Source organism: Phyllostomus discolor, chromosome 11 (genome assembly GCF_004126475.2).
Source record: "Phyllostomus discolor isolate MPI-MPIP mPhyDis1 chromosome 11, mPhyDis1.pri.v3, whole genome shotgun sequence".
NCBI lineage: Eukaryota > Metazoa > Chordata > Mammalia > Chiroptera > Phyllostomidae > Phyllostomus > Phyllostomus discolor.
In genome coordinates, this window is record NC_040913.2 from 47,579,023 (window position 1) to 47,606,379 (window position 27,357).

General features: G+C 35.8%; 1 protein-coding gene across 1 annotated transcript; it reads left to right on the plus strand.

Annotated features, from left to right (window-relative positions):
• The first annotated feature begins 1,193 nt into the window (after positions 1–1,193).
• Positions 1,194–27,357, plus strand: ITM2B (integral membrane protein 2B). Its single transcript, XM_028526440.2, is given in 7 exon segments — positions 1,194–1,475; positions 21,793–21,861; positions 21,863–21,922; positions 23,217–23,423; positions 24,682–24,792; positions 25,433–25,583; positions 26,657–27,357. Coding segments are annotated over 7 exon segments (801 nt in total). The 5' UTR covers positions 1,194–1,358; the 3' UTR covers positions 26,743–27,357.

The window sequence follows — 27,357 nt, forward strand, 5'->3', positions numbered from 1 at the left end:
AGAATGCCTAAGTAGACACAAGGTCTGGACTAGGTTTTAGCTTCATCCAGGATGACTCTTGGAGATAAATGATAGGAAAGATTCTGAGATCTTGGGCTGATTCTATGGAGAGTCTAAGAGATCTGACCCCCTCCTTGAGCAGAACCAAATCCCCCAGGACCTCATGCCCAACCTACTTTCTTTGCGGTTGAACTGGCGCAGAGCTGTCAAAGCTGAAACATTTTCAAGTACACCCACATATCTGGTTGAACCAGGAGAATTGGGTGGGAGAAGGATACAAGATCAACCATTTGTCCTAAGGGCCATATGTTGACACAGTCATTAACCCAATAACAGTGCAGGCCAGTATCCTCTCTCAAATTAGTTGTAAGTGAAATCTCTTCAAAATATAATTTTGTTTTATCCTTAGAAGTTTTTCCCCTGAATACGCATCATCATCTAGTCTTAGAATCATCGAGGCCTCAAATCACAAATCAGGCCAGTATGCATGTGAGTTTTGTCCAAGTATGCATAAGAGTGGAATATTTTGTTTTGGAATGTGAGATGTATGAAATACAAATCTGCCAAAAAGCATCCTCTGAATTGCTCTGGGACTAGGCAGGCAGGCGTTAACTCTCCGTGGCAGAGGGAGAAGACAGGGCAAGTTTGAGTCAGGTAACGCCCTTGGGTGAGGTCCGGGAAGATAATGGATTGCGATCACAAAGACAGAACCCATTAAACATTTCTGTGCCCCAATGAGTCAGTTCCATAATAAAGTGAGAAAATGCGGGTGTGGACGCCCCAAAATTTCACGGCCTTTAGACTCGCAACAGGCAGCAGGCAGGCGAGGACTGGCCTGCTGCTTCCAGAAGTTAATAATTTGCCAAGATACTGAGCCTGATTTTGCTACAAAGCTGAAATACTGAGTCTGGTAAACTTACTGGTAGCGAAATCAGAACTGGAAAATCCAGGTCCGCTCCCAGGAGCGCCCCTCCCTTCATTGCCAGATCACCCGTGGAGCCTGTGGGAGAGGGCAGGGCCTGGCTCCACTCCAGGATCTGCCCCTCCCGACCGCCTACCATCTGACCTGCCCTGAACCGCTCCCCCGCACCCACCCACTGCCCTCTCAGCTCCGCCCCACCGGTCTGCCTAGCTCCCGCCCCGCCCCCATTCCTGGGTGTGCGTGCTGTCTCCACCCGGGGCCGGGAGGTGGGAGGCTTCGAGGCTGCAGTAGTCGTTGCGGAACCTCCTAGTCCTGCTCAGCCGCTGCCGTTGAGCCGCGCTAGGAGCCCGGCAGAGGAAGGTGCCGCCGCAGCCAGAAACCCGAAGCCCGCGACTGAAGCCCGCCGCCGCCCTCCGGGGACACCTCAAGCAGTACCATGGTGAAGGTGACGTTCAACTCGGCTTTGGCCCAGAAGGAGGCCAAGAAGGACGAACCAAAGAGCAGTGAGGAGGCGCTCATCATCCCCCCCGACGTCGTCGCGGTGGACTGCAAGGTTCGAGAGGGCCTGGGAGGTCCCGGGAGTGGGCTCTTCGCTAGGCCGGGAGAGCTGGGCAGCGCTCGTGCGGCCCTGCGCGCCCAGGTGGTGCGGTGCCAGTAGTAGGGCGCGCGTCTGGGAGGGAGCCGAGCACTCCTTTTTTCTCAGGCTTCTGCCCTTTTTTGTCGGGCCGCAGCTTCTTTGTAAGAAGTGCGAGTACAGGAAGCGGTTCCTAATACAGGATTGGCAGTTTGGGAGGCCCGGAGAGAGAAGGATTGAAGAATTATGCCGAGTTTACAGTCGTTGGTGCAGTCGGGGGGGAATGTTCGTGGCGCCAGGACGAATTTCGTCTGACATGGAGACCAGTGGCGACAGGCAGAATCACAAAAACAACAGAGTTTGGCACTTCCTCCGGGTATAAATAATGTGCCTAAAATGGCTGACATCATTACAAGCCTAAACCTCTGTTGCTTTCTACATTTCGTTTCTAGGCCGAACAATATTTGGACTAAATCCACCTACTGTGAGCCTCTTAAGTTTAAAGGCATTTTCTTCTTTACCTTCTTTTCCCATGTCCCTTCGGTATTGGCAGGTGAACTTAAGGGTAGGGTCCGGAGAGGGAGCCAGGAGCTGATGGGGGGGGGGGGGGGGGAGGAAAGCAAGGTGAAGGTACTCGTGAGTAGGTTCTGGCTGTTGATTTTATAACTGAAACATTGCAGGTAAAGATCTGTAATTACTATGTGGATGGTAGTGTAAAACGGACATTTGGTTTTAAATTCTGTCAGAATCTTTATAGGACCCCTTGGGTTAAGTGAAACTAAATGTGGGGAACTTGTGCTACATCTCTTATAAAATTCTCCTTTACTTTACAAAATCCCTTTTTTAGTCCTAAGTAAAATCAGGAGTGAAAGCATAATCGTGCTAATTTTCTTTAGCATTTTTCAAGACCTATTATCTGTAGGTAAACCCAGTTTTAACTCGAAAAACTCAGTAATTTGTGTGTAGGTATGAGTAATGAATGTTATTTTTTATATAGTCTAATGGAAATTACTCCTGAAAAATAGGCCGAAAAACAGGTCACTCATATACTACAACATGTTTAAGAATGTAATGTTAATTTGAATGTAAAAATGTTTGCCTGTACTTATTTTTGGAAGTGTTCTAGTTGAAAATACAAAGGTCAGGGGTTGGTTGTTAAATGACTGCCTTTCCTTGAGATAGGAACAGTGAATTGATTTCCTAAAAACGATGAAGAGTTTGGATATTGGTATTATTTTTCTGAATTCATTGCAAATAGAATTGGTTTTAAAAGAAAATGTTTGGAATGCACAGGCCATAATTCCAGTAGCAAATTATCTTATCTCTGTATTTATGTAACATTTGTTGTACCTGAAGTAGATAGATAGTCAAGTGCCCAGTAACAAGTCTCAAATACATATACATAGGTGTATTTTACTTCCATTATATCTTTTTAAATCATATAAAACAAATATGATTCCTTTCATTAAAAAAAAGGTGTCGAGAGAAAGCGTCCTATTATGTAACTTCAGACAGCTTTGCTCTGTTCCACTGTAGTGAAGGAGATTTGAAACTACACAAAAATCAGAGTTAATTTGCTGGGAAGCTTTAAATCCAACTTTTGACATTTTCTGTTATTTCTGAAACGGTGACCTTGTTTTTAGATCCTCAGAATTTCTCACAATTTCACCACATGCAAATTTTGTGGTCATAGCAGATGTAAAAAAGTAACCACTCATAGCTCTGTGCTTTGTTTTCCATTTTTATTTCCTCAGATTCCCATATCCAAAGAAAAACACTGGAGCTAAGCTGTGATGGCTAGAATTTTCCTTTGTGACCACACCACAGTCATAGATGAATGGGCAGATAAAAAATGACTAAATCTTTTTATAGCTATAAGCTCAAAGACTTCAGCGAGTAACAAAATACTGCTTCACACTGAAAGTAGAATACTTATTTTCTTTCCATTTTTTTGTTCAATTTCAGTTGTCCCCATTTTTCCCCCATTGCTCTCCCCTACCCACACCCACCTCCTACTTTCAATCCTGCTCCCCTCCATCCCACCCCTGCCCGTGTGTCTTTGTTTGTGGGTCCTTTATACTTTTGTTCCTTGACTTGACCTTTAATCCTCTTCCCCCTCCCCTCTGGTCACTGTCAGTTTATTTATTTCCATGTCTCCCATTCTGTTTTGCTCATTTGCTTATAATCAATGAGTCACTTAATGATAAATGAAAACCTTACTTTATAACAGACATTTGTGAAAAAAGCTGTCTTCATCTTAGAGCTTGGGCAGTGATTATATAAATGTTCTCTGGCTCCTTGGGGTGACTGTACAATTACTTCCTAGGTTGGCTGCCTGGATGCTGCACAAAGAACTCAACTGGGGTATTTCCTTGCCTCAGTGGTTGAGAGGATCAAGTACAGCTAGTTATGGACCAGAACTCCTAAATAAGAATTTGTAATACCTTTAACCTTGGCTAGGCCACAATATGCTGAAAAACAGTGTTTCTCAAAATGTACTCTTAAGAGCCATCTGCTCTTGTATCATCTTGGGATTCTGGTTTAAAAATGCAGGTTTCACTACCACATGCTTCAAGAATTCCATCACTTCATTCAGAGGGCTTATGTGACACACATTCTAGTACTTTTACACTGCTCTTATCTTTTGCTAGTTCTTTAGCTCTTTTCTACCTTCAGGGTGAGAACCCCCTGGAAGTCGTTCCGTTGCCTCATTTTTCAATCTTTTCTTTTCAGTAGTTGTTAATCCTAATAGCCTACTGATTGTTTTATCTTAACCAATGTGCTGTTTATTCTTTTCCTACATTTTCCCCTTAACATTCATCTTCCTCCACCTGTCCCAGTTAGCACAAAGGTCTTAGAGGAATATAAACAGCAAAGAGTACTATCTATGTTTCATGCAACAGAGGTGAATTTGAAATTATATGCACATTTTATATTGTAAGCAGAAATTCATTTATGTTTGTGTCTATAACTTTGAGTGTTAAAAATTGTTTACTATAGCCCTGGCTGGTGTGGCTCAGTGGATTGAGTACTGCAAATCAAAGGGTTGCTGGTTAGATTCCTGGCCAGGGCACATGCCTGGATTGCAGGTTGGGTCTCCAGTCAGGGGCACATGAAAAGCAACAACACATTGATGCTTCTCTCCCTCTCTTTCCCTTCCCCCTCTCTAAAAATAAATCAGCAAAATCTTTTTAAAAAGTTGTTTACAATAGATGTGCAAATATCAAAGAGAATATTTAATGTACTGGGTCAGAAGTCCCAGTTTTGTCATTATTTAACTGTTTGAACTTGGGCTTAAGTTTTTAGTTTTTCTTGTCTGTAAGATTAGACAGTAGACCAAATGGTCTGAAAGGACTCTTCCAGCTTTAAAATTCTATGAAGATGCTAGGGCTGTATAATTATATTTGATAGGAATTAAATTGTTTTCATTGTGAAAAATAGCTATCTCTTCTCCCTAACAATACTGTTCCCTTTCATCCTTCCTATATTGAGCATGTTATATTCCTTCTTCATATTAAGTAGCAATATAGGTCAAAAAAAGGAGATGGATAGAGGTATTGTGTAAATCAGATACTAATTTTGGGTTACCTCACTCTAGAACAATAGTTGTCAACAACTCATTTTGTTGTAATGCCTAATTATGAAACATCTTTCCCAATACCTGACCTCAAAAAAGCTAAAATTTGCTTCATAGATATTCCTGTAGAGCATTTTGCCGATAAATCATTTTGCCTCTTCTCTACTCTACATTGAAGTTGTAGGCACTCTGAAGAAGTAAAGTGCTTGTGTAGATGAGAAGATGGGGCAGGATGGAAGCTTGAGGAAAAGTGGACTGCTAACCCAGTCAGATCTGAGTTATGCATCACAAAATGGCTATTTGGGCCCTAGTTCTTTACACTTACTGTCATTTCTTGTTTGTATTAAACTGGGCTGGAAGGTTTGGTAATTTAGTTTTGAGGTGGTGGTGGTCTTTGTTTTTCTGGCGTTTTTTTTTAAGGAGAGTGAAGGGAAGGAGAAATGTGAAATATATGACATTTACTGAGATGTGTTTATTAAAGGGGATTGGGAGCTAGGTTCTCTTTAACAAGAGCATATCGTTCGTTACCTAGCGTTTGTAAACATCAGTAAAATCTTTACAGTCATTACATTTTTGGTTCTCCATGAAGATTGATAGATGAAGTGAAGTGTTAATACTGGGAAATAAAATAATTGCCCTGCGCATACCAAGTAACTTGTCAGGACCTCCTGTGTACACATGCCCCAGTGGATGCTGCTACTGTGGCTGCAGCTGTAGAGAATGGACAAGGTTGCATATTGTATAATTGGCGGACAAGTTACCTGCTTAGGGTATTCCCAGTGTCATCATAAACATATTTTCTCCAGACTAGACAAGCAAGTGTATTATCCTTGGCAAAATCATAAGTCTTTTAAGACATTACAAGAATTCAGCTCTGCCATACAAGAGAGAGGTTTAAGTGAGTAGAAGTGTTTTTAACCAGAAATATCTCTCCGAACACAAGCCGTTTGAAGTTGATTTACAATTTAACTTGAGGTTTTCATATGTATTACTTGTCTTGCTTACAGTGTACACTGAAAAATATTTTCAGTAGTAATTGTGGGACACTGTATTTCTCTTAGTGCTATTATATCTAACATAAATATCTGAAATGTGTATTTGAAAGGCATTTTGGTTTTTCAAAAGGAAATGCTTTCTGAATTCACATAACTGAAGCTTCTTGGGCTGCTTTGTCTGTCATTGTTCTCAATAGAGGAAGATCCAGAAGAATAATGTTTCTCCTCAAATACATTGATAAATTTATTCTTTTAAGCTTTTTGGTATTCTTTTAAGCTTTTGCTTATTAGTGCTCAGGCTGAAGGAGTAAAGGATTTTATCATCAAAGGATTTCTTCCTGCCACAACTGCTACCTGTTAAAGGATATGATAGTTTAGAGTTTCTGAGTGAGGTTTTTGTCTATATACATAGAAAATAGTAACACTGGAGCTATGTTTTCAAGAAGATTATATTATGTATACAGAGTTGGTTCTTTTGTGTTCTTTGCACAAAGCTTAACAGTGAGAATCTTTTACAGGGTAGATGTCTGAAAACTGGCAATTGTATTATAGATACGATCCTAAAAAATTGTTGAAAAATTATTTAATTATGATTATCCCCTTTACTCAGTATTTGTGATCCATATTCTTAATAATGTTAATAACCTTTTAAGTGTTACCAACAATTGAATGAATAAAATTATTTTAAACTGTTAAAGATTTTTTACACTCTTAAATTCATTAGTGGTAAAAAGAACTTATATGGAGTATTTCTATAATTCTGTCATTTGGGGGAAAATCACAAATATTCTTAAGCAGACGAATTTGAGTCTTTAGTTGTAGAAATGCAGAAATTATTCTTGATAATAGAGGGATATCTTCATTTTTCATTTAATGTTTTATCTTTTAGTGCTGAGAAGTTTCCAGCAGTAATTTTATGACTTAGAGCTAATGTAAGTATGTCAGAAGAAAAATTAATGTTGAAATAAAATATGCACAACTTTAACATTTTGAAATTAAGTATCTTGGAAATTTATTTGGGAAATGGACACTAAGTATGGTGTCGAAATAGTTAATACTTTTAGATTTTGAGTATTTGCATAAGCCTTCTTTGGCCCACTTTGATAGATTTTTTTTTTATTTAATATAGAGCCAAAGAGGTAAGTTGCATTGTTAAGCAAATCACTTGGATCACTGCAACATCCAAAAGGAAACTCATCTTTATGCTGGGAAAAATAACTTTAAGAGCTAGTTGATCTAAGATCTGCATTTCTTAAAACTTACCATGTTAGTTAACCCTTCTACTATTTCTGTTCTGTTGTATATACTACTAACATCATATTTTGTAGGAAAAAATATTTTTCTTGCTTTCATTTTAATATTGTGAAAAAAATTTTCCAAATCCATCAGTTTTAGCTAGTGCAATGCTAGTTATATTAAGCTGAGAGGGCAAACTCAATGCCTCCTGGGCCCAAGCAGATGAATTACTGAAGCTGGATGCTTTGTTCTAAACAAGTTAGAACATTCTTCTTTTTTATTTTTTTAAAAAATGGATTCAGTGTTGCTTGACCCTCTAATTTTTAAACGCACATTAGAATCAGGGTTTTTATCTGAAATCAACTAATTCATACAAGAATTTTAGGCAGAGACACTGGAGGCCTGACATGGACCACTGTTTTATAGTCTCCTCTATAGTAAAGAGCAGTGCTGGCAAATTATGGCTTATGAGCCCTAGTGTGGACTGTGGCTGCCTGTTTTTATATAGCCAGTGAACTAAGAGTGATTTTTACATTTTTAAATGGTTGGGGGGAAAATCAAAAGAATATTTTTCCTTTTTACCCCAGTCTGCTCAAGCAGTAGAAGGGTACATACAGTTAAGGAGAAAATTACTGTCTGGTTACTGAGGACTCAAGACAGTATAATTCAGAGTTTAAATCCTGCTTCTACCATTTACAGTGAAACTGGGTAAGTTACTTCAGCTCTGCCTCAGTTTCTCCATAAGCAAAATAGGGAATATGATAATCTATAAAAAATTTATCACCATGGCTGAAAAAGAGTAAGATTCAATAGTTATTAGGTACTATTATTGCTATTACTACTATTACAATTATTACAACTGCAAGTCTGTCACAGAGTTTGGCATTCATGAAACAGTTCATGATGTGAGACAAATATAGTATTTACCCAGGCTTCCTTTTTGCTTTGATTCAGCATTGCAGCTGTCACTTGTTTTAAGTAAACTGATCTTAAAGATTTTTAGAAGTAGCAGACTTTAAGACAAAAAATAAGCAGAGCAGTTACTAATTTTTTGCTTTTATAGATAAGTTCTTTAAATCTAAAGCCATTTTCAGATAATGTTAGATCCTACTGACAAGTGATAATACTGTAACCTGGGTGTTACCTTGGGCAAGTTAGAAATCCTCCCAATCCTGATTCCTCATTTGTAAAATACAGTGGTGGTACCAACCTTACAGTGCTGTGGTGACAACAACAGTGCATTAGAAACTCATCAAATGTTAGTGCTTTTGCACTATCCCTATCTATTAGAGTCCAATTTTATTCCCCTCATTCTTATTTTTATAATAATACTCTCCCTCACATGTCAATTACATAACAATATTATTGCTATTTCACATACAGTCTCCCACCAACTGGAGAGGATGCATTCCTGCAATATAAAAACCCTTTAGCACAGTGATTTTCAGCTGGTGTGCCCCAAGAATTTTTAAAATGTGCAGTACCTGACTATTTAGTCAGGAACGCTGACCTCTTTTCTCTGAGATTGTCAAATAAAAAAATGACAACCGCCAACACAACAATAACCAGCCAGTGTGAATGAATCAAAATTATACTTATCTTTTTTTGTCAGATTGGCAAAAAATAGTGTGCATTTTTTTGGTGTGCTGCAGAAATTTAGTAATTAGTTTATGTATACCATGAAATGAAAAAGTTTGAGAATCAGCACTTTAGCATTCAGTAGCTAAGAGTCACATTGTACATTTTTGCAGCACTCTTTACTGAATACCTTAATAGAAGACACATTTGCCTATCAGCTTCCACAGACTGTTGTAGTATCACACATTTAGCTTTTGGAAAACTCCACTGTACACTAGTCAGAGAATAAGAATGAAGAAAACAATGTCTTAGTTTTATTATAAGAATAGTTCTGACCTGTGGATCCTTTGAAAGGGTGTCTGATTTGGAGAACTACTCTAAATACTTGCTTATACTGCTGTTTCATGGTTTCTCTTTGTTTCTATTTTTTGTTTTTTTTTTTGCAATTTTATGTATTACCTACTGGCTTCCTAATATGAAAAATATTTAGCTTTTCTATATGTTTTTACATATTATATAATCTATTCTCCTGGCATAGTTATATTAATTTATGATTAAATTGATATTTTTTGTTTTTTTATAATTGACATAAACATTACTTACATCTGAGTAGAATCGAATGACTGTACTTCTTCCTTTCTCATATAAAACCTGTTTATTATTTGATAATTGCTCCTAGGACAGTTGCTTATTTTTCTATATATTTATTGCTAATTCATCAGACCCTCTGACAGTAGTATAATCTCTTTTCCTTATATACAAACTTATCAGATAGCTTATCATGTTTCCTATTTTCTTGGTGACATTCTACTTGTTATTCTTCAGTCCCACCATCTAGATTGGTTGCACTCCGAGCTTGTTACTATGCAGATGTCCTGAGAGTAATGACTGTCCTGGAATTGAATTACCTTTGCCTCCATCCCATGTTAGATCTGCAGGTTATGAATCTGAAAAATAGTGTCTTGAGATAATTTTTTTTAAACCTTGCATATCTGAGAATCTTTATCTTCACATTTAGTTAATAACTTACCCAGGTATAAAATTGCAGGTTAGCAGTCATTTTTCCATCCAGTGTTTTGATGGCAGTTTTCCATATCTTCTGGACTGATGCCATTCTGATTCCTGGTTCTTTGTACATGGCCAGTTTTGTTTTATTTTTTTTCCCTTCTAGAAGCTTGAGATTTTTTTTCCATAAGCATTTGGCTTTCAAAATTTGTATTGACATAGTTTGTCTTCTATCACTCACTTTCATTCTCTGGCTTAAGATTTACTTGTTTATCCTTTTTACTATCTTTATTATTGTTATTATTATTATTATTTCAAGATTTTATCTGTTTATTTCTTAGAAGGAAAAGGAGGAAGAAAGAGAGGGAGAGAAACATCATTGTGTGAGGGAGAAATTGATTGGCCGCTTCCCACACACCCCCAAGTGGGGAACGCTGCCTACAAACCAGGCATGTGACCTGACAGGGAATCAAACTGGCGACCTTTTAGTTCACAGGCCTGCACTCAATCCACTGGGCCAACTAGCCAGGGCTTATCCTTTTTACTATTACTGTATCCAGCTTTCAGGAGGAAGTAAAAACAAACGTTTAACTGGAAGTCAATAGTAGGGCTTCAAGTTAGCTATCTTGATGGCTTTTTAAAGATTTATTAGAATATTTCCTTTTACATTAAAAATTGACTCAATGATAATTAATAATAAATAATGGAAACCATCTGCATTATTATTAGCACTAGTTTAAAGTCAGACAGGATGGCCTAAAGAAAAATAACATAAAGCATCTTCTGTTCTCCCTTTTCAAAGTCCTCAAACTGTCTCTTTCATGAGTAATTTTAGAGCAACAACTCACTACCAACTTTGTGATTTGTGGCTTTAATACTTTTAGGTTTTGTTTCATAATTAATATCTTTTTCATTTATTTCAAAATACTTTTATGCTGGTATGCCTGAATTATTTTTCTTTATTATTTTTGCTTCTGTGAATATGATTCTAATACTCTTTGTTACTATGCTTTGTAATTTGATGAATAATAAATAAAAATCCAACACATTGTACTTGCTGTATGTATGGTTCAGTTGAAGTAAACCCATTATGATAGCAGAATTCTATAGAAACTTACGCTGAGGTTTTCTTGTTTGTTTGCTACTATTGTTGAATATGAGTATTATCCAATTGTGACATGGTGTCACTTTATCTATTACCAGAGTTAATTTACCTGAGTCAGATGATTGACCTAATTAATAGCTTCATGCTTTTCCTTCCCTAAGATGCACATGGGGTTAGATGATATTAGGCCTTATTAGTTCTTTGATAGTATGCAAATAATTTATCTTAGCTTCTCTGTCCTTGTATTTGTCTGTAAAATGATGTGTTGGACTTTTCATGGTCCTTTTACACAGGATCTTTTCTTTCTGAGAACTGAACTGATCATATATTCAGAGGTACCTGCTGCATGGCCAGACACTAGACTAGGAATTTGTAAATTACTAAGCACCCAACATTCAAGAAGCACCTAGTGTAGTTCAGATAGACTAACCAATTACGTAAACCACATTAATCACAACCTACTTAAATGCCTGTGTCTGCTTTCACATGAAAACAACACCCCTGGATCAAAAAGCTAGGGGAGTGATGGAATAAGGGAACAAGATCAAATGACTACTGAATATTGATTGTACATGCATTTTGTGCTAGGCATAAGGGTTCAAAGCACCTTTTACATGTTCACTATATAGAGATACATATCCCTAATCTCAGGAACTGGAATTATTTTTCTAGTACTCATCTTGCATAACTTTCAAAATTTTCAACTTAGAAGATGAAATTATTTTATGCTTTTAGAATAATATACTTGGAATTCTCTTATTAAAAGTTCTGCATTTTAAGTGGAATAATTCATATTTGAATATGAATGTAATTATCTTGTTGAATAACATTGAGACCCAAGATTTATATAAAAATGAGTCTAGAACAAGTTTGCTTTTTTTCTCTCTTCTAATCTTGACACTTAATTTTATAATGAATTATAGAGATTAGAGCATCATACTTTAAAATTTTCAGGAAGACAATTGATACTCTTTTTTAGGAACAATATAAACTCATGGTTTAGTTAGTGGCAGAAGAAATCGATCTGGACCAATTTATTTACTCCTAGTAAAGGGTATAATTCACAGTAAGTAACGTTTTCATGTAATGCTATTGTTTATAAATGCCTGCCTATTAGTGGTCTAAGATTTTTTTTTTTTTGGACTATCCATTGCCTTTAATTCTCACCAAAATGTGTCTTAACCCATTCCTGGCTTAGGTAAAAAAAAAGTGCAGCTCGTTGCCACTACTAACAACAGAATGCTATAAATAGAATGATGTCATTTGTTTCCAAAGACTGTGGATATACTAGGGTGATGGGAAAATAGTAATAAAAGCGAGATGTTTTCATGGGTAAGGTTAGGACTGTAATTCAGGAGTTATTTCGGGGTAAATAAAAGCTGCAGCTACAAGTGCCACTGATGAATATTTTGGGGGCAAACAGGACATGTGTTAAAAATTTGTAGAAAAAAGAATAGAAAATTTTTAAGGTACATATTCATACACTAATATTCTGTTTGACCAGATATCTCTTTGCCCCAATGATATAAAAGTGATTAAGTTCTAGCACTAAAAGCATTTTCAGCCTGATTTTTTATTCCTTTATTATTTATTTTTATTGAATTTATCAGGGGTGGACACTGGGTTAACAAAATTATACAGGTTTCAAGTGCATAATTCTTCAACACATCATCTGTACACTGATATTATGTGTTCACTACCCTAAGTCAAGTCTTCATCTATCACCATTTATACCTCCTATAACCTCCTCCACCTCCCTTCATCACCACATTGATGTCCCTGTCCATGAGTTCGTTCTTTCTTTTTTTTTCTGTTTTACTCAATGTCTCCACCTCTCCAGCCCCTACCCCTAGCTGTCAGCCCTTTCTCCATCTGGTGAATCGCTTACTTTTTTAGTTCTGACCTATTTTTTTAACCTAGGCCTGCACTGATTTTATATGATGTCAATACTTGGTTCAGATTTTACAGATTTCTCACAATATATTGTTATGCAGCAACTTTAAAATTTATTTTTTTGTGCCTGTACTGCTGCTTGTTTATTGTAGGAATTGTTAACAGTAAAGGATGTTAATGAGATGTGGGGGGCCTCCACCTGCAGAGCCCCTCCATCCGCCACAAAGGAGAATAAGTCTACCAAGACATGATCTGCTTGGGGAGGATCTTTCAAAGGAGAAGGGCCAAGAGCCTTTTCCTCAATGGGTTTTATTGGGTTCATTTTGCACAGGAATACAGGTAAAGCTCATCAATTATTGGCAGGCAATAATGATCAAACAATAGATAACACACAAAGAACTATGAGGGCTTATTCTGAGTCAGGGTCTGTTAGCTAAAGGCCTACAAAACTTTGGGAAACAAACTCATATCCTGCTTGGACTCTTATCAGAAAATTGAGAGCATTCTTAGCAAAGCAGGTTTCATAGGATTTTATGTATTCTTTCTTAGGTCTGATCACCCTGGGGAACCTGCCCTTTCCAGCACAGGGCTACACTGCCCTCTGTCATTGTTTCAGGCTTAAGTCAGGCAGGGGAAGTAAGGTAGCCAAGAGATTAGGAGACTTCTGGCAGACAGAATGAGGACTCAGGCTATGTCAAAGCCGAGGGGCGAGGATGCATCACCCCCTTTTGCTATATCCCCCCAAGTCCTTTCCTGGGGGCCCCCCATGATCATGCCTGTCTCAGGTCGGCCCTCCCTTGAGGTATCTTACTGGTCATTGGCTAACCGATCATGCATTGGGGGTCAGGCAGGGTGAAGTAAAAGGGGCTGAGGTGGCACCCCTGCCAGGGAGATAAGCTTTGTCTCCTTAGTGGTTTATGGTCTGAAGGTCCCTAACCCAGCCTTAGCCATGGGGGGCTTACAGCTTTTGAAACCAGGCAAGGCGGATCCCAACAATGAGAAATCTGTTTTGTAGGCATGTAATTTTAGATTAATTTTTGAATTTCTCCCCTATTCCAAGGACATGGAATTCCAAGTAATGCAATAACTCTGTTAACCCATGTAAATGACAATCACTTGGAAAACTGCTCCCTTTTGGTATGTCAGACATATTATTTCCCCTTGTGGACTTTGTCACCTAGTATATGGATAGGTGAGGTCCAGTAAGGTGGATGGGTCCAGTATGGATAGGTGAGATTGCTACTACCTGAACTAGTTAAGGTAGGCTACTACCCTCAATTACACCATAGTTGAGGTAGTAGCTAGCTTCTTTGAAAAGTCAAATGAGAAAGCAAAATTCAAATACTGATTTAAATGAGGGAAAATGCAAACAATGTTTGATTTTTTATAGCTTAATAATAAGTAATCTTCAGTAAATTCAGTAAAAATCTTAAGTAAATTATGTTGGAGTAATTTCAACATAATGTTTGTGGTTTAAGAATATAGTAAGAAAGCATTTTGGAAATTTAAAAGTAGATTTTAAATGATAATCAGGGTTTTTGTTTATTTTGAAATTCTTATTCAAAGTTATTTAATTTTGCTTCTCCAGTAATGTGTTTTTCCAATTGGCCTTTTTCATTCTGCTGTAGATTGCTTTTTATTGGCTTCAACCTTAGTAGGTACTGGTTTTCAGCTTACCTTTTCCCAGCTAAATCACTGTCATTTATTAAGCATTTCCTGTTTACTATGTACCAAATAATGATTTAAATGCTTCACATATATTTTCTCATTTAATCCCCACAAACACTCTGTGAGATAATCCACATTATGATGAGGTCATTGAGATGGAGAAGTTAAATACCACTTGTTCAACTGTTTGCCATCCTCCAAAAATTTTGACATTTCTTTTCTGCTACCAGTCTTATCTTCTCTTTTTTATAAGTTATAATCTTTTTCAGCTTCTTCAGTATCATTAATTGGGTCTTGTTGGGGGGGGGGAGTGTGGCAAACATGTCCTTGCTGCTCATAACTTGGTAAAAGAGAGGAATTTCAATTACTGAAATATTGAATACTGAACTATTTGGCCTTTTTAGGTATTTAGGTCTGTTAATTTGACAAATGTATATAGTCATATACAGAGTATTTTCCTGACACTTCAGAAATTCCATCATACAACTTTGCAGTCATTCCTGTCTCTCAACCCCCTCCCTGTGTCTGTTCCTAGAGCTTTCCTTTTCTAGAATGTCATACAGATGGTATAACATTAGTGGCCCTCTGTCATTTTCGTTTTACCTTTTCTGGGAACAGCTCTTTGATTCCTGCAGCCCTTGGGAACAAGGGTTTTCTTTGGTCTGATCCAATTCCTGCTCTCCTCTACCTCCATTTGTCTTAAGAAAAGAATGTCTATTCTGTCTTTTAAAGATTAAGGTGTTTTATTAACCATATTAATTTAGCCTTTATCCAGAAACTCAAAAGCCTTTATATAAGGGAAGTGGTTTAGACTGGTTGTTTTATAAAATGAGGTTCTGAGAAGGGAGCATACCTTAGTCATAGATGGAAATAAGGATCAAGGTTTAAAACCATGTGCTGTACCAGGAACTTGGTGTGTTTTGTTTTTAACTCTGGATGAAAATGATGAGAAAGGAATTGAGAAAACTAGACCATTAATCAGAAATCCATTTATTTGAAAACTTGAATCATTAATTTTCAAGTGTTCATTTGCAGCTAATTCTATATTTTGGAAAACAGTGTACATGCCAAGCAGCATATCCATGGGCAGCTGGCCTGTGCATCCCCATGTTTATCCATATTACCAAATATGTTTAAAATGTACATGTTTCTAAATAACTAAATCTGCTTCTGAATGTTCAGTAGCTCATGCTACTCTGAACTAAATAAATTGTAATGATTCTTTTCTGTATTTCTGTCTTATTTTTATACCTAAAGTGTTTTTATGACATTGCTTTTTGTCTTTTTTGTAATATAATTTTTAATCCCTAACAGATATTTCCTCTTTAGTATTCTGATTCTTAAAGCATTGTTGCATTTGCTATAATAATGCAAAACAGTATATCTGAGAACTTTGAAAATATGTCTCTTCATTCATCCTTAAAAAGAAGGCTCAAATAGAAGTGCCCAGGATATGAAGTGCTTTGTTAATATGGGAAAAGAATAAAATTGCTATATGAAAACCCTTGCATTTTGACTGACTTTATATTGAAGTACATTGCTGAGGCTTCTTAGGGGACTGGTTGAGGTGACCTAATTCTTAAGTAATTGAAGTACCAGAACAGAATTTGTCCCTCATTTTGCTTAAAATATAATTAAACAGTCTTACTTTATCATGTGATAAGATTTATTTGAACCAGAAACTAGCACAGTGCGAGAGTGAGAATGCTTTTGAAAGTCTTGTCTTTCTATGCCTGCTGTTGAGTGGTAACTGTGGGCCAGTGTGTGCTTAAGTGCCCTTCATTTATAAATTGGGGGTAAAACTTTATATTTTAAAAGATCAGAAATGATAATTGTATAGTACCTATGGGAGATCTTTTACCTCATCAGCATAATTTAAGGTGCATCAGTTTTATTGCAGTACATGGGGGAAGGCTATGTTTTTGTAACTTTAAATTAAGCCAGGTAAAGTTCATATACCCTAGTGAAGAAAGTTCTTGTTCTATGAGTTATTTCCTTTTTCTTGTTGATTTTTGGTGTTGTTCTTTAATTTAGAAGTAATCTAAGCATACAAAAACAAAGAAGCTTGAATACAATTTTGTGTTTTTAAAGTCTTAGATATCATAATCATACCTGTATGTATTATCCAACTTGCCTCTTTTTTGTTTATTTTTGGGGGGTTCAGCTTATATTTTCTGAGACTTATGTCAAAATCAACCATGATAGTTGATTTCATTTTAAGTATTACTATGTGAATCTGTATACAGGGGTATCAGTCCCGTGGGCCACATGTGGCCCAGGATAGCTATGAATGTGCCCCAACACAAAATCATAAATTTACTTAAAACCCTTTTTGTGTTCATCAGTTTTCATTAGTGTTTGTGTATTAATGTGTGGCCCAATAAGACAACTTTTCTTCCAGTGCAGCTCAGAGATGCCAAAGGCTGGACACCCCTGTTATAATGCTTTATTCTCCACTTGATGGACATTTAGGTTATTTCCATTTTTTTCTTATTAACAATTCTGCAGTAGTTATTATTAGACCTATATCTTTTTGTATGTGTACAAAAGTCTGGGCTATATACGTGGAAATGGAATTGCTGGGTGTTGGGGTATATGTCTTTAATTTTATTAGTTGCTGCCAAATTATTCTCCAAAGCAGTTGTACTAACTCTTATCAGCTGTGTAAAAGGTCCCAGTTCTTCTTGTTGATACTTTCCTCCAAGCATTTGGTGGTATTGGACTTTCTTTAATTGCTTGATATGTAGGATCTGTTGATTTTTCCCTCATTACCCATATTGAAATAGAATTTACATGCAATAAAATTGACCCATATTATGTGTACAATTTGATTGAATTTTTAATAATTGTATAAAGTAATATATTCACCACTACAATCAAGATATGAAACATTTCCATTAGGCTCAAAGGTTTCCTCATGCCTCTGCTATCTTCCCCTCACCAACACTTGGCCATCTCAACCACTAAGCAACTTTTTTGTCACTATAGTTTTGCCTTTTCTGGAATGTCATATAAATGCAGTCATGCAGTGAGTAGTCTTTTGTGTTGGACTTCTTTCACTTGCATGTTTTTGATTCATTACGACTATACCAAATTTATATGAGTATGTCCATCCATTGGTTAGAGGATATTGTGTTGTTTTTAGTTTGGGGCAGTTATAATGACTTAGTTGATTTTTTTTAATTACTGATATTCAGCAGTCTTGCTGAACTCTAATTTGGAATAATTTGACTTTCTTGGATTTTTCTATAGGCAATTATATTCTTTACACATGTCAGTCCTTTTGGGTTCTTTTCTATCATTGTATCTGTTCCCGTTCTTGTCATTTGTGTACTAGCTAAGATCTCTAGCACAGTGTTGAAGGGATAACAAAGAACAGTTTTGGCTCTAAATTGCTTAAGATATTCCTGACTTGAAAGGGTATGATGTAAGTCTGAAGTTTCACCATTAAGTATGGAGTTTGCTGTAGTTTTTGATGGTTAATTTCATTCATGTTAAAGAATTTCACTGCTTCCTAGTTTGCAAAGGGATTTTATTATGAATGGGAGATGGAGTTTGTGCAGTACATTTCTACATATTTTGAGATAGTCGTGGGGTTTTTTTCTTGCATTTATGTGTCTTTTTATTTTTTTATTAAAAAATTTAAAAATTTTTTATTTTAGACAGAAGGGAAGGGAGGGAGAAAGAGAGGGGAGAGAAACATAAATGTGTGGCTCTCTCTCGTGCCCCCCCCACTTGGGACCCTTGGTCTACAACCCAGGCATGTGCCCTTACTGGGAATCAAACTGGTGAACCTTTGGTTTGCTGGCCAGTGCTCAATCCACTGAGCCCACACCAGGCAGAGCTGTGTGTGACTTTTTCTTTAAGCTTACTCTTTCAAGTGTAAAATTTAATAATTTCAAATTACTTAATAAATTACTTAGATTAAAACTACTCTATCTTGAAAATACTTTAATGCCGCTCTATGACTCAAGTTGTATTATGGCATGTCATTTATTTGTCATGCATAATGTTATTTTTGGCTCTAAATTGCTTAAGATATGAAACCATGTCTTAATCACACTTGAATTTCCCATAGGATCTAATACAGTACATTGCAAATAACAGGCCCTTAATAAATGTCAAACTGGGCTAAGTACTTAGGGCTAATATTCTTTGTTAAGTAGCCACTGTATGTCATGAATTCTTATGTTGCTCCCACCATATCATTATACTGCCTGCTGATACAACTTATGGGTCATTAAAAAAAAAGTTTTAAAAAAAACCTGAGTAAATTTCATTTACTCATCAAATATTTGTTGAGTACCAACTAAGTGCCAAGGTTGTTGCAAGCTACCAGTACAGACATGTATTACCTAATGATGGGATCCATACCGAGAAATGTGTTAGGGCAGTTTTGTCATTGTGTGAACATTATAGAGCAGGGATTTTCAGCCCTTTTACATCTCATGGCACACATAAACTAATTAATAAAATTCTGCATGAGACAACATACTCAAAATATCCAAGCAATTAAGGTATTGGTGAAAATGAATAATAATGTCTTTTGTTTTATGGAAAAAACTAAATGGACTTTTTGGCCAACCCAATTAAGAAAGAGTGCACTCTAAGGTAACAATAAAAAGTATACTATAGTAAATAAATAAACTGGTAACGTTGCTGTTTATTATCATTATCAAGATTATTACATACTGTATATAATTTTTTGCTGTACTTTTATATAACTGGCAGTATAGTAGGTTTGTTTACAACCGGTATCACCACAACACAGGAATAACACATTGCTTTATGACAGCTATGCAGTCACTAGCCTATGGCATTTTTCCAGCTCCATTATAATCTATGGGAACCACATTTGTATATGTACATCCTTGCATGAAGCACATGCCTGTATGACTGTACTATAACATGAATATGAATGGATATTTATAAGAACCTTGTAGCCTAATAGGGGAGAGATAAGATCTGTATGTGAGTTACTATAATGCAAGTAGAAAGTGATCACTATAAATTTACAGAAGAAAAAAGACTTAGATGAGCTTCAAATACCTAATAGCATTTCATGACTTTGGGTCTAATCATTAGCAATTCAAGATTTTATTTTCTGATTCTCAAGCTATGGTTCACATTGTTGAGGGTTGAACAAATGGCTTATGGATAGGGAGTATTTTTATAAATAAATTCTTTGAGAAATTCAAATTTTTTGTTTTATTGTCATACTCTTAAAAATGTGCTTTTTGTTAGTTTGTTTATTTGTTCTTTAGCTTTAAACAAAAACATTTATGTCTTACAGTCTAGAGGCTGGGAAGTCCCAGATCAGGCGTAGTGAGATTCACTTCTGGTGAGAGAGCCTGCTTCCTGATTTGTAGATAGTTGTCTTCTCTTTGTATTCTCACTGGCGGAGAGCAGAGACCTAAAAGGTGATTTTTTAGTGGAGCATGAGAATTCAAACTCCATAGCATGGCTACACACTCACGTTTTGATCTGTTCTAGTTACCTCTTCCATTCTCATCTTATTCCCCTTTCTAACATATTAGGCACCCAGCTGTAACACCGGTGGCCCTTGGAGATACACATTCTAGTTTCATGATTTCATTTTTTTTTCCCTACATATAATGCCCTTTAAACTCTGTCTTTCTGCTGGGCAATAGATATTTGTCCTTAAACATCCCATTCCAGTATTTTTTTGCCCTGGGAGAGTCTTCCCTAAACAATATCATCCTCTTGTGCTCTCGTAAATTCTGTAGAAACCCGTATCATCATACATATGTTCTTTCTGCATATTTATTTCCCAGGCTGATTTTGAATGATTTCTTCTTGACAGAGGCTATAGATATAACTAGTGTCTAGAACATAGTGACATTCTTGGAAATATGTTTGGTGACCAGTTAAAAAATGATATAACCACAGGGCCTTGCCATCAATTTGGTAGGGCTGTATGTCTTTTACAAGTGTCTGCCCATGCTCTTTGGCCATTCTGTTATGTGCTAGTAGAAAAGAGAGCCTGCCAAATGGTGGGTGTTGTATGTATGTTTGACTGTGTCTACAGTTCATACCTAATGTTTACAAATGGACTATTTCTGTCCCTTCTCTCTGCCTCCAACCTAAAATTAATTATACTAGAAACTATTTCTTATCTCCCTGGGTATTATGTCAGTCACATAAGGACTCAAGCAAAACACTGTATTTTATCATGTAATTGTCTTATTACCTTATGACTTCATGGAATGCTTATAACTTTTTATTCACAGGTGGAATATCTTATATGGCTTAATAAATTCTCCTAATCTTATTTTCATTACAAACTACTCCTTTGCAGTGTCCTCATTGTCTTATGTATCTGGTACATTGATAAGTACGGCCGACTACAGCAAAGTACTATAGAACACTCGCACAGTTTAGTGGTAAGACCATCATATATTTTGCAGTGTTCCGTCCCCCTGATACTTTCATTACCCACCTGGCACCATACATAGTCATTGCAATATATTGACTAGATTATTTCTTGAGCCAGCAGTAATGTAATGCCAGCAGTGAGTCTCCTTTGTCTGATGTTTGCACGTGAAACTAGGTATAAATAAGAGATTAGTTATTACTTTGAAGTGACAAGAGGAGGAAACTGAGTTAGGAGGGAAAAAGGAGTATCTCAGAACTTGACCCCAGAAGGCATTCTAATGTTCAGTTATTTCCTTGAGTGTATCAAAATCCCAACAATTGTTATATTAGTTATGTATCTTGACTATATAAGGGTTTTTTTTTAATTGGATCTTTCTCCCCCTCACCCCCCCCTTGAATCTTTCCTTTGCCATTCTTCTTATTTGAAGATTTCCTAGACTATTTTTCTACTGCAAATAATTATACCCTGAGTTGTAATATACAAGGCTCAGCACCATAATATTTCACGACTAAGTTGTGTTGTCACCTTTTCTGAATTTTTATATGTCAAGATATATTAATCACCAAATGCTGTACACAGAAAATAGAAATTATGGAGTGTGCTATTGCTATAGAGATATGGGTAGCAGGTGGAGTGTATCTCCCAAGGGACTGGTTTCTTAGCTCCAGAGGCATTATGATGAGACTTAGTGCCGCCACTTTGATCTTGATTAGACACCTGACTCCTTGGTCTTTTATCTTTGTTTATAAAACAGTAATCATTAGGGTTTCTTTCAGGCCTGACCTTTCTGTGACTCTGACTATAAATGTGATGTTGACCATCTTTCTGTTTTCATATTTTAGGACCCAGATGAAGTGGTGCCAGTTGGCCAGAGAAGAGCCTGGTGTTGGTGCATGTGTTTTGGACTAGCAATTTATGCTTGCAGGTGTCATTCTAGGAGGAGCATACCTGTACAAATATTTTGCACTTCAAGTAAGTGTGAAAATGCTAAGACTTTTTTGCCTTTCCTTAGAAAGTTGCTCTAAGCCTGCATTTTAGTCTGTGGCCTTTAACCAGAGTGGTGGTCCCATTTTGAGGGTATGTTTAAAAGTCTCCTGAACCTGTTTGCCTAGTTTTTAGACTGTGACAGCCTTTTAGACTGACAGACAGGATACACTGGGGTACTTCTCTTTGCCTCTTTCTCAGTCATTAGTTTCTCCAAAGAATTATGTGACTTCAGCAGTATGTTGAAGTAACTTAAGATGGAGGTTATTTGAAACTTAAGTATTTAATAGTAATCCTAGTGGGTTAATTTCAGATTTTTCTTTAGATTATAATTATCATCCCTGTTTGGTGATAAATTTTTCTGGGCAATAATTCAATAGGTTTATTATTTTTCTTGAAGGAATCTTGGAAGATGAGCTTTTATGACTGACTACCTCAAACGTTTTAATATTTTTAAAATTTAGAGAAAATATAAAATCTGAATAATTAAAATAACTAAATTATTTTAATGAGATTTAATTAGGATATTTTAAGTAACTGATTTTGAACTCTTCTGCCAGAAGATGTATAAATTTCATGCTCATTTTCTTTGTTTTCAAGATGACAGTGTGTTAATAGACATTAGTGAAAACCACTTTGTTGAAAATGATTTTTATAAGAAATATATTTAATAAAGGAAAAATAATTTGCAGTTTCACTATCTAGAGATATTTGTTGTCTTAATGTTTGTTAAATACTCTGGTCTTTATTACACATGTATACTTTTTACAATATTTGTAATTTGGTGTAATGTGATATTTTCCACTTAATTGTGATATATTTTAAGGAAAAAAAACAGACCTGTATACCTGTGAAAATTTCAGAAAAAGTAATCCTCTTTTGGCTAATACAAGAAAAATTATTGAATCAGTGAATCATATCAAAAGTTTTAAAAGTATGTTTTTTCAGAAGAAACATGCAAAATGCCTATAGGTAGAAATAGGCCTATATGTTTCTTTAAATTTGCTTGTCACCAGATGGATAATTGCTTTTATATTCTATTTTTGTGCATCACAAAAAGGGGAAATCGGCTGCTTTTCTCCTGAATCTGTTTTTTTATAAAACCTCAAAACCTGATCTTAAAGAACATGTGAATTCTGTAATTAAACTTTCTGACTTATCATCTAAAGTAAGAGTTTATAAGCAAACTACTATTTAGATAGAGGTGACAGCTTAAGTAATGCTTACATTTAGAAACTTGTCTGCCACTGAATTACTGAAATAGTGTTTAAATTCTCTATAGCCAGATGATGTGTACTACTGTGGAATAAAGTACATCAAAGATGATGTCATCTTAAATGAGCCTTCTGCAGATGCCCCAGCTGCACGCTACCAGACAATTGAGGAAAATATTAAGATCTTTGAGGAAGATGAAGTTGAATTCATCAGCGTGCCTGTCCCAGAGTTCGCAGACAGTGATCCTGCCAACATTGTTCATGACTTTAACAAGGTGAGCCAGGTGTCCCAAATTGTGAAAACAATGCAAGTTCTTAATACTTTTTTAGTTTTAATTTCTATATTTGCTAATTCATTCTATTTAGATTTATTTTTTACTTGAAAAAATAAACTTGGGTTTTTTCTATCCTACAAAATAAACTCAATATTTGATGGGCTTGTTAATCTATTTTTAAGTTTTCATTCTGCATTTTCCCCCAGCTATTCAAAATTGGTGTGCAATGCAGAAACGTTGATTTCCCAAATTCTCCACCTGATTACAAAATATTATCATTTTCTTCATCTCTTTTTCTCATATTTGTCTCAACTCCTAGATACTTAAGCTATTATCTCTTTAAGAATGAGGATTTAGTCTGCATATCCACATAATTACCAATCTAAGAAAATTAACAAGGTAATAGATATAATATTATTTGATATTTAGTTGATATTTAAATTCCCTCAATAATTTTTGTCCCAAGAATGTTTTGTGTTTTTCAAATCTGGATTCAGAAGTTCTCATGTTACTTGTAGATTTTATATCAGCATATGTTTGCCATTTTGAAGACTGAGGCATATTGCTGAAGTTAGCTTCACAGACATTTCATCCCTGATAAAATACATCTGATGAATGTTTGTTAGCCAATTTGGAAAGTCACTGAACGTCAAAGTAATAAACTTAATCCAAAGCAAGTAGTAAATAATAATAGCTAATGCTTACAGAGCTCTTAAAAATCTAAATGTTTATTTACATGGTTTACTTAACTCATTTGAACCCTCAAAACTATCTATTCACAGTCTTTCTAACCAGGATTTCTTGCACAAATCACAAGAATACAGACAATTATTCAATTGTCTGTTAATTCAGTTCTGTAAGGATAGTATTAATTGGTGCTATTCTAGATGCATAGGAGAGAAGTTCATTTTTACATACAACGGATGGATGCCTTGGAGGGCATTAGGGTTTATAAGTGAGGGAACTAACTGAATATGTTAATCAGGTGATAGGTTTTTTGCAGTTAATTTTAATAGTTTATCATCAGTTATTATAGAAACAAACCCCTGATAAGAATTTTACTTCTTAGTAGCAATAATTTTTCTTCCACCATTACTACTTTCCTTCCTGTTGCTACAAAGTCTTGAGATGTTGATGTACAAGTGATTCACGCATTCTAAAGCCAACCCATTGTAATGGTACATGTTATTCTTAAAAGTCCAGTTGTTGCCTGTGTTATAAATATTAATTTAATAAAAATGCATCTTTTTCTTCTCAGAAACTCACAGCCTATTTAGATCTTAACCTGGATAAGTGCTATGTGATTCCTCTGAATACTTCCATTGTTATGCCACCCAGAAACCTGCTGGAGTTACTTATTAACATAAAGGTATACAATTGTAAAATACTATTAATGATGCTGCTGTAGCATCCTGAAATTTCTTTTTGAGAATCTAGCCCTATAGAGTCCCATTTTACTGGAAGTACAGCTAAGAAGAACTGGGACTCATGGTTTTGTTTGTTTCCCTTTTAATTTTGAAATTAAAATATAATTTGGAAATTATATTTAAGCTTTCCTAAAGGGACAGAAAATAAATAGGAGGCTTTCAAGAAGTGAGACCTGTGTTACAGCCCTGGCTGGTGTGGCTCAGTAGACTGAGGCCTGCAAACCAAAAGGTTCGATTCCCAGCAAGGGCACATGCTGGGTTGAGGGCCCAGTTCCCAGTAGGGGGTGCATGAGAGGCAACCTCATATTGATATTTCTCTCCCTTTTTCTTCCTCCCTTACCCTCTGTCTTAAAATAAATAAAATCTTAAAATCTGTATTACAACTATTCAATTCTGATACCGTAGACAATATGTAAACAAAAGGGCATAACTGTTTCTCAATAAAATTATATAAAAACAGATGGTAGGCAGTAGTTTGCCAGCATCTATTCCACTATAATTTTTAGGAATTTTGTGTATTTTCCTTGTCTGTTCAACATAGGCCTTGAGATATTTATATAATATATTCTTTTTCAAATATAGGCTGGAACCTATTTGCCTCAGTCATATCTGATTCATGAACACATGGTTATCACTGATCGCATTGAAAACGTTGACCACCTGGGTTTCTTTATTTATCGACTGTGCCATGACAAGGAAACTTACAAATTGCAACGCAGAGAAACCATTAAAGGTAATACTTTCTAAAGTGCTAACAGAAAAGTTTGTTTTACTTCATTGTGTTAAACTGTATGTAGATATGGGCTTGTCATTGTTACCAATATGCTTGCCATGAGTGAAGGAAAAAAAAATCTCCTTTATCATTGTGTAATATTTGTAGATTTCTGAAGAATCGTCTTGACTCTTAAGTCCACTCTTTTCAGAAAGAACAGGTGAATGTGAAATATCATTACCTTGTTACTCTCTGTAGTCACCCAGTCCAACTTTCCATCCTACCCCTTTGGTACAGCCATACTGCAAGGGTTCTTTTTATCTGATAGGTCTCTGGAGAAGCTCTTCAGCTGTGTGCTCAGGGATCTAGATTCTAAACAGGTTGTTTGCCTTTTGAATCTTGTTGAAGATAACAACAGTTTAATTACTAAGGTATTTGGCTGAAGAATTAAGGTATTGACACAACTAATATGGCTTTACCAAATCACTTAAAACTTTGCTTTTTCATCTGAAGAAATAAGGATTATAGTATCTCCCCATTTCCTTTGAAGATTATTATAAAAATTAAATGGAAGTACATGTGACAGAGTTGTAAGAAAGGAAGAAGTGACATTTAAATACACTATGGTGTGATTTCTTTGGAACTGCAGTAACCAGTAAAAGTGATTTCCTGGCTTTTGTTAGTACTTTTAATAATAGTGTTCTTTACCTGGGCTGATGAGTCACCTGAAACCTCCTCCTTGATTTCTCAAATTTTTAAATTATCTTCATGATTCATACTTTTTAGAAAAAGTCAGGCGAAATGCATATAATGAAATACTTTCTTTTTAGTGTGAAGTTTCAACAAATCACAACCATAGTCAAGATACATTTCAAAGTTTACACATATAACATTGTTATTTGTTACTAAGATCTGGTAAGACACTTAGTTCAGATAGGAGGAAAATTATTGTCTCTAATGTTAAGAAATCAAACTATAGACATTCATAGAATATAGAGTAAAGTGTTTTCATATATGTCTAATAACTATGGGGATTAATCTCTGTTGTTATTACTAAAGAATCAAAAATTTAAAAACTTTCCCCTCCCAAACAGGTATTCAGAAACGTGAAGTCAGCAATTGTGTTACGATTCGGCATTTTGAAAACAAATTTGCTGTGGAAACTTTAATTTGTTCTTGAACAGTCAAGGAAAAGTTGGAGAAAAATTTAATATTACAGCATAAGCCTACCCTTTGTATTTTGTGCAGTGATTATTTTTTAAAATCTTCTTTCATGTAAGTAGCAACCCCAGGCTTCACTATCTTTTCATTTCGTTAATTCAATTAAAACCAGTTCCTATTAAAAATCTTTTCTTCTTTCCTAGTGTGGTCTCTTTTATCTTTGAGTTAGTAGTTGTATAAAATCATAGATAATAGTACACTGCACCATATATTTTAGGTATAGAGGATTTATGTTTTCATTATGCATTTCCAGAGGAATGGTTAAAGAATAATCATATAAATACATACATAAAGATGGACTACCATGACCTATTTGTAGTTGTTAGTTGCCCTGCTACTTAGTTGGTAGAGCATTTGAGCACACAATTTAATTTTTCTTTAAAGTATGCAGTATTTTCAGTGTCATATTTAACTATTTAGAGTATGATTTCCACCTCTGTGTTTTAATATCTTAAGCATCTGCTGTAATAACATTTTAGAAAATGTTTGAAATTTAAGAAATAACTTGTGTTATTAATTTGTATAATCCTTATCTGTGCAATGTAATATAAATATCAAAAGTTGTTTAACTAAA